Source organism: Oncorhynchus clarkii, chromosome 33 (assembly GCF_045791955.1).
Source record: "Oncorhynchus clarkii lewisi isolate Uvic-CL-2024 chromosome 33, UVic_Ocla_1.0, whole genome shotgun sequence".
NCBI classification, from domain to species: Eukaryota; Metazoa; Chordata; class Actinopteri; order Salmoniformes; family Salmonidae; genus Oncorhynchus; species Oncorhynchus clarkii.
The window spans coordinates 39,190,082-39,198,142 of record NC_092179.1 but is presented as its reverse complement, the minus strand read 5'-3'; the positions used below and the strand labels follow the sequence as shown (position 1 = coordinate 39,198,142).

General features: G+C 43.7%; 2 protein-coding genes across 2 annotated transcripts in view; both read right to left on the bottom strand.

Moving 5' to 3' along the window:
- Nucleotides 1–2,926, bottom strand: part of LOC139392868 (interferon gamma 1-like) — a 3,627-nt gene extending 701 nt beyond the window's left edge. The window contains exons 1-3 of the mRNA XM_071141183.1: nucleotides 2,798–2,926; nucleotides 1,644–1,703; nucleotides 1,259–1,462 (exon numbers count right to left, since the gene is read on the bottom strand). Coding sequence (XP_070997284.1) covers nucleotides 1,259–1,462; nucleotides 1,644–1,703; nucleotides 2,798–2,926 — 393 coding nt within the window. The remainder of the gene's footprint in view (nucleotides 1–1,258; nucleotides 1,463–1,643; nucleotides 1,704–2,797) is intronic.
- Nucleotides 2,927–4,652: 1,726 nt separating this feature from the next.
- Nucleotides 4,653–7,635, bottom strand: LOC139392988 (interferon gamma 1-like). Its single transcript, XM_071141296.1, has 4 exons — nucleotides 7,483–7,635; nucleotides 6,662–6,736; nucleotides 5,300–5,494; nucleotides 4,653–4,769 (listed from the first exon to the last, which is right to left on the bottom strand). The coding sequence occupies exons 1-4, from the start codon at nucleotides 7,633–7,635 to the stop codon at nucleotides 4,653–4,655; spliced, it is 540 nt and encodes a 179-aa protein (XP_070997397.1).
- Nucleotides 7,636–8,061: the final 426 nt, after the last annotated feature.

Below are 8,061 nucleotides of genomic sequence, written 5' to 3'. Positions count from 1 at the left end.
TATACTACAGCCATGATGATGGTGTCTATAGAGTAGACTATACTACAGCCATGATGATGGTGTCTATACAGTAGACTATACTACAGCCATGATGATGGTGTCTATACAGTAGACTATACTACCGTCATGATGATGGTGTCTGTACAGTAGACTATACTACAGCCATGATGATGGTGTCTATAGAGCAGACTATACTACAGCCATGATGATGGTGTCTATACAGTAGACTATACTACCGTCATGATGAGGGTGTCTATACAGTAGACTATACTACAGCCATGATGATGGTGTCTATGCAGTAGACTATACTACCGTCATGATGATGGTGTCTATACAGTAGACTATACTACCGTCATGATGTTCTGTCTTCATCAAGTCACTACTAAGAAAGTTCTGGATGTTCTGTCCCCATAGGACAGCCAAAGAGTTCTACCTGGAACCAAAATGGGTTCTCCTATGGGGACAGCTGAACCCTTTTTTCTAAGAGTGTGCAACATAGAAATGAGCATTCTGGGAAGTAGCAACATTTCTAACTAGCCTCTGACTTGGGAAGCGAGACACTGTTCAAGGCACACAATATTTTTTTGGAGGCAAGCCGAAGTCGGTAGTCGAAGTTGGTAGCCAAAGTCTACGCCCCCTCGTCTGTGATTGGTCACCAGTAGGGATTCTTCAATGAATTCTCTTTTGTCATTGAACGAGACACGACTCGTCCTCGTAAACATTTATTTCACTTGAGATATACTGCACCAAACATCCTAGTCAGATGCAAAATGACAAAAGATTTTCTCTGCAAAAACGTCAAAATTAACAACAGATTTCTTGAGTTACTGGCTACTGCGTCTCATAATGGACAAACAAACAGAACTATTGCAACTTTTTTTCCTCGTCTTCAATCAAAGGTCTTTGAAGTGAGTGCATGCGAGCACACACGTTTGGTTGTAAATGACACAAGCCACAACTCGTCTCCAGTGACTGAAGGCTGTCAACGTGCTGCAGTTCGGACAAACTCGACTGGGTGGCAGCCGGACGACCAGCATGTTGATGACGTTTGTCACTGTAGACGAGTTGTGGCTTGTGTCATTTACAGGCAGAGGAACAAAACAAATAATAGATTGAATGAAGACCTGTGGAAGTAGACTAAACCAGATCAGTCTACAGTAAGGTGGTCTTCTTCCCCGTGTAGGGAAGCTCACCGTAACAGCCTAAAGGGTTAAATTATTGATTAAGTGATTGATTGATGCTGTGGAGGGAAGCTCACCTTGATGGCCCACAGGTTCTGCAGGTGTGTCCTCAGCTCAGGTATCCTCCCCAGGAAATAGTGTTTCTGGGTCTCATGAACCTTCCCCTTGACCTGGTCCAGCCTCTCCCTCACTTCCTGGTCCCCCGTCTGGTTCAGCATCTGGCTGAAGATACTCAGGTAAACGTCCAGAACCACACTCATCAACACCCTCTGCTCACTGTCCTGAGGGAGAGAAGGAGGGAGAGAGAGAGAGAGAGAGAGAGAGAGAGGGAGAGAGAGAGAGAGAGAGAGAGAGAGAGAGAGAAAGTTAGTTTTGTCTCCAGCCTAGCCCAAGGGTAAGCAGTAGTTTCACATTGGTGATATTAGCCTGAAGGGGATAACAATGTGTAACATTATATGTTACCTCAAACGTGTCCTTGGGGAAAACAGGGTTTCCGTTGAACAGCTGGTCCTTGGAGATCTTCTGAAAGAACAAAACATGATGACAATCAGTTGTTTTTCTCCTTCAACTTGCTGCAGTTTATTGCATATAGTGGACTCTTCTCCCCCTAATCACAAGTATAGTGTCTGTCAGACCTGGGCTAAATAGGTCAAGTAACTTAAAATACATCATTTAGTTTGTCACGTACAATGGCAACAATGGAGTAGTCCCAAAAGTGCAAACTCCAAGCTAAAGCTCATCCTCAGATGGAAGTGTTTGAGCCAGGTCTGGTGTCTATGGGCCTACCTGGAAATGCACTGTTATGATGATGTCATCATTTTTAGTTTCATTTCAGTCTCACTGACAAGTCTTTCCTGCTTGGGCAGGAAGTGTGGAACTCCTCTTGGTTTTAGTCAAACATTTTATTTCTAACTCATCAACATCCAATGTTCTCCCTGTTCTGTCCTACTGTTGGCCTCCTATGAGGAAGGAGATCTCCCTGTTCTGTCCTACTGTTGGCCTCCAATTAGGAAGGAGATCTCCCTGTTCTGTCCTACTATTGGCTTCCCATTAGGAAGGAGATCTCCCTGTTCTGTCCTACTGTTGGCCTCCAATTAGGAAGGAGATCTCCCTGTTCTGTCCTACTGTTGGCCTCCCATTAGGAAGGAGATCTCCCTGTTCTGTCCTACTGTTGGCCTCCAATTAGGAAGGAGATCTCCCTGTTCTGTCCTACTATTGGCTTCCCATTAGGAAGGAGATCTCCCTGTTCTGTCCTACTGTTGGCCTCCAATTAGGAAGGAGATCTCCCTGTTCTGTCCTACTGTTGGCCTCCCATTAGGAAGGAGATCTCCCTGTTCTGTCCTACTGTTGGCCTCCAATTAGGAAGGAGATCTCCCCTGTTCTGTCCTACTATTGGCTTCCCATTAGGAAGGAGATCTCCCTGTTCTGTCCTACTGTTGGCCTCCAATTAGGAAGGAGATCTCCCTGTTCTGTCCTACTGTTGGCCTCCCATTAGGAAGGAGATCTCCCTGTTCTGTCTGTCTGTCTGTCTGTCTGTCTGTCTGTCTGTCTGTCTGTCAGTCAGTCTGTCAGGAGAAACCCCTGTTTCCCCAGTTAATAATGTGTCTGATACTTACATAGTGGACTTTCAGTTTGTCTATGTTTCTCTTCATGTTAATTGATGTGAACTGAGCAGCATTACTCCATCCTAAAGTCATCCAGCCCATCAAGCAGAAACACATCACAGCCCTTGATAACACATCCATGGCCCTCAACGTCACACTGAAGATCCCTCAAAGCTCAATAGTCCTCAATCGGTGTACGGAAACTTCAGTCAAAGTCCTTGACTTGAGTTGACTTAACGAGACCGCCTTGTAGCTGAGACGACCCAAGTCTTGTTCTTCTGTGTCTGTCTGACTGATGCTGAGGTTAAGTCAGACAAGTATTTATATAGTTGAGGCAGAGAGAGAGTTGAAACGATAGAGGTGTGAGGTTGTGGGTTCTCTGACTGAGCGAAGTTTCCTTTAAATCAAACACCAACACACGGCCGCTCATTAACACCTTCTTTTAGCAGCAGAGCAGGGGGTCTTGGGTTGGAATCCCTAGGAAACAGGTAGTTTTGACACATTCTGGGGAAGTTCTTTGGTGATGCAATAAAGTTCAGGTTGGTATGCATGTCTGTTGACTTCTGTGTTGCTACAGTAGATGCTAGTTGCTAGTTGCTAATGATGCTATCTTTCATTGACACCCAGGCTTTTTCAAAGGGGGGACAGTGGCATCACTTTCCAACAAGTATTGATATTGACAGAATGTGGATTGATTTAAACAATGCTCCACTTTTGCTCATTCAGGCTAGTTGCTCGTATCTAGTGACACCCAGGCTTTTCCAGTTGTATCACTTTCTCACAAATTGTAATGAATGTAGTATTTTCTTATTATGCTCTTCTGCAATCGTAAGTACATTTCCCCCCTGTAACCTCCAACTGTCGTCTTCAGAGCTGCACTCTGTTGAAGGTGTCACTCTGTCACCTCAGAAAGGACGACAAGTTGGGGTTTCTGTGTAGACCGGCAGCGCAACCCCAATACACGTCAGATGACAACACGGGATCTGAAGTAAAGGTTCCTACAACACACTCATCTCAGGACACAATCAAATGAATGATCTGACCTTTACAGCTCCTGAACCACAATCTGAAATAATGTGACTCAGCGTAATTTAATTCACATCAGAGAAATCAACTGAATGCTTTCTACATCCATTATTAAAATGACTAAGAAATAAAAAATGACTCACATTTATTAAGATGAAGAGAATTAAGAAATAACAGCACTTCAGTAACATCGAATCCTAATTGGAAACTGGATAAAAAACACATTTTTAAAAACCAGACTCAAGACATGTAACAGGATATATTTTCAGAATAATTTATTCCCAGGATATAAATACAGAACATTTGATTCATTGAATGTGAACCATGATGTCAAATCACATAGTACTACAATCACCACTGTTATAAGGACCAACGGAAATTCCCTTCATACAAAGTTGATAAATATTCACTACTATAAATAATTACATCACATAATGTCATTGCACTTACATTTAAAATAAATATGTTAAATAATGTTTAAGTTAAATAAATAGCACCGTGAACAAGCCTGGTGACCAGTAGGTGAGGAAGCTGTGAGACAGTTGTTAAGTTTACGTTGGGAAAGTGACTGTTTACACCTTTCTTCAGGTATCCACTTCTCCTGTTTTTGACTGCACTACAAGATTATATCATTCAATTCATGAAAACACGCCCATTTCAGGTAATATATGAAATTATATGGATTCATTTACTTCCACCCGATGCCTTTTATGAAGGTGCTCGGTTACGTTTTCATTTCAGCAGGTTCTGTGCTTGAAGTGGATACCGGCAGTCAAATGACATCACACTTTCCTAATGTAGTCTCTGTCTTCAATCAGTCAGTTGGTGGTTCTGTCTGGTCTCAGTCCTGTGTGACCTTCTCGGCTCTCTGATGGAGAATGGACCCCAGATGGGAAGCTCTCTGGTAGACCTCTTTGAACTCGTTCACAGCCTTCCTCTGGACAACAGCATCGTTGGTCTAAACAGAAGTCACAACATACATTTAGAGAGACGTCATCATCTTGACCTGACCAGTGGAGTGTCCAACTCTTGGAAGACGGAATTTAGAAAACAATGGACTGTTAAAAAATGACACACAAGCACACATTTACTCACTCACTCACTCACTCACTCACTCACTCTCTCTCACTCTCTGTCTCTCTCTCTCTCTCTCTCTCACTCTCTCTCTCTCTCTCTCTCTCTCTCTCTGTCTCTCTCTCTCTCTCTCTCTCTCACTCTCTCTCTCACTCACTCACTCACTCTCTCTCTCTCACTCTCTCTGTCTCTCTCTCTCTCTCTCTCTCTCTCTCTCTCTCTCTCTCTCTCACTCTCTCTGTCTATCACACACACAATTCTTTTTTTCATACGGACTCATCCCAAATGGTACCACATTCCCTATATAGTGCACTGCCTATAGGGCTCTGGTTGAAAGTAGTGCACTATATAGGGAATAGGATGCCATTTGGGATGTAAACAGAATTATTGAATAACCTAGTTAAGTCTTTTGACCTTAATGTCCGCCAGATCCTGTATCTTCATCTTCAGTCTGTCCTGGTAGTAGCTCCTCTTCAGGTACTCCACCTTCCCGCGGAGTCTGCTGAGGCCCTGCTTGACTTCCTCTGGATGGTTCTCCTTCAGCATGTTGGAGAAGATGTTTAGGTAGACATCCAGAGTGGCGTTCAGGAGCAGCCACTGTTCATGCTTCTAATGGAGAGAAGACCACAAAAGGGGAGAGGAGAGAGAGAGAGAGAGAGAGAGAGAGAGGGAGAGACAGACAGAGAGAGAGAGAGAGAGAGAGACAGAGAGAGAGAGAGAGAGACAGAGAGAGAGAGCGAGAGAGACAGAGAGAGAGAGAGAGAGAGAGAGAGAGAGAGAGAGAGAGAGAGAGAGAGAGAGAGAGAGAGAAAGCACACCATTAACATTGAGTATGTCCTCAGTACATGTGACAGCAAGTTGACAGGGCCAGCAGGGTGAATCTACAATAGCAGGGCCAGCAGTTTGAATCTACAATAGCAGGGCTAGCAGGTTGAATCTATAATCGTAGAGCCAGCAAGTAGAATATACAATAGCAGGGCTAGCAGGTTGAATCTATAATTGTAGGGCCAGCAGGTAGAATATACAATAGCAGGGCTAGCAGGTTGAATCTATAATCGTAGGGCCAGCAGGTAGAATATACAATAGCAGGGCTAGCAGGTTGAATCTATAATCGTAGGGCCAGCAGGTAGAATATACAATAGCAGGGCTAGCAGGTTGAATCTATAATCGTAGGGCCAGCAGGTAGAATATACAATAGCAGGGCTAGCAGGTTGAATCTATAATCGTAGGGCCAGCAGGTAGAATATACAATAGCAGGGCTAGCAGGTTGAATCTATAATCGTAGGGCCAGCAGGTAGAATATACAATAGCAGGGCTAGCAGGTTGCATCTATGATCGTAGGGCCAGCAGGTAGAATATACAATAGCAGGGCTAGCAGGTTGAATCTATAATCGTAGGGCCAGCAGGTAGAATATACAATAGCAGGGCTAGCAGGTTGAATCTATAATCGTAGGGCCAGCAGGTAGAATATACAATAGCAGGGCTAGCAGGTTGCATCTATGATCGTAGGGCCAGCAGGTAGAATATACAATAGCAGGACTAGCAGGTTGAATCTATAATCGTAGGGCCAACAGGTAGAATATACAACAGCAGGGCTAGCAGGTTGAATCTATAATCGTAGGGCCAGCAGGTAGAATATACAACAGCAGGACTAGCAGGTTGAATCTACAAATAATGTTGGCTTTAAAACTGAAAAATCCAACTATGTACAGAATTTTTTGAGTTCAGTAACATTTATTGAAAAACTGAAAAAAAAAAAAAAAAAAAGATATTTACCTCAAACTTGCCATCAAGCTCTCTCATGAGCTCTAGGAAGACAGGTTGGCTGACCAAGTTGGTGTCCAGCAGATCCTGAATAAAATGAGTACGTTAGACATTTAGCACACAGACTCAAGCAGTGTTTTCAGAACAACGTATCATATAGATCTTGTCTTTTTCCCTAATGTGTTATATATTAAGATTATTATTTTTTTTTTTAAATACATCCTTTTAATTGGCTGCTTTTTTTCCCATCATAATCAAATAATGTTACTCAGGCCACCTTTCAATCTCCTCCCCCTATTAGGCAACCTCACAGTAGTCTATGGTTCTCTCTGATGCTGGGAACTAGGCTACTGTAACTGAGGACATCACAGCCCACATCTAAACCCTTGGGGGGCTTTGAACATGTGCATGACACTTTGAGACCAAGATGAAGAGGTGATAAAATCCCAAGACGTCTGTGAATGTACTGTACGTTTCTTGTTGGTCATGTGATGAAGGCCAGGAGAAGGGAACCTCTCGGTAGTACAGGCCAGGACTGTCATAGTACCACATGCATTAGGCATTACAAGATATTATGAACCGGGTGGGTCAAGCCCTGAATGCTGATTGGCTGAAAGCTATGGTATATCAGACCCCATAACACAAAAAACCTATTTACGATTCTATTTACATTGGTAACCTCTTTATAAAAGCAAGAAGGAACCTCAGGGGTTTGTGGTATATGGCCAAAGTAGTGCACTATATACTGAAAAGGGTGCTGTTTGGGACACATCCATGACCACAGACCAGATAAATCAGTTTAAACAGGTTTAAGGCTTTCTATTGTAACTCACCAAAGGGCCTTCCAGGGATTCGATGTCCTTCTCCATGTTTCCGGACACAAATCTGGCCCCAAGGTCAGCGCCAGAGTCGTGGGGGCGTCCCAGAACCACTACAGAGCAGAATCCCAACCATACTACCACCACAAGATCCAGGGCTGAATTCATATTATTATCCTGGATACAGTGGCTCACGTTCTTTCAATCCACAGAACAAAAGCCCCGTAAAATATATCAAACTATGTCCTTGAGAAGTCTTTGAGAAATTCTTTGAGAGTCTTGAGAGTCTTTGAGAGTCCTTTTAGAGTTAAGCTGTGGAGTCTCTGTTGACTGTACCTGTCTGTAGATGGAGTGTCAATGTGAGTCAGTAATGGTGGCCTGGTGTCTCTCTGGGGTTTATTTATATGTGAGACAGAGAGCTGTGCAGCAGCAGAGTCTGCTGGAGACAATGATGATGGTTAGAGGTTACAGAGGTTTTGGGGTTTGTGGGTTCCTCTTCTCGGTAGGTTTCCTTTAAATCAGAGATGTTCTGCTCCTAAATGGGTGACTCTTCCCCAATACCCCCCCCACCCCCCCACCCCCCCACCCCCCCGC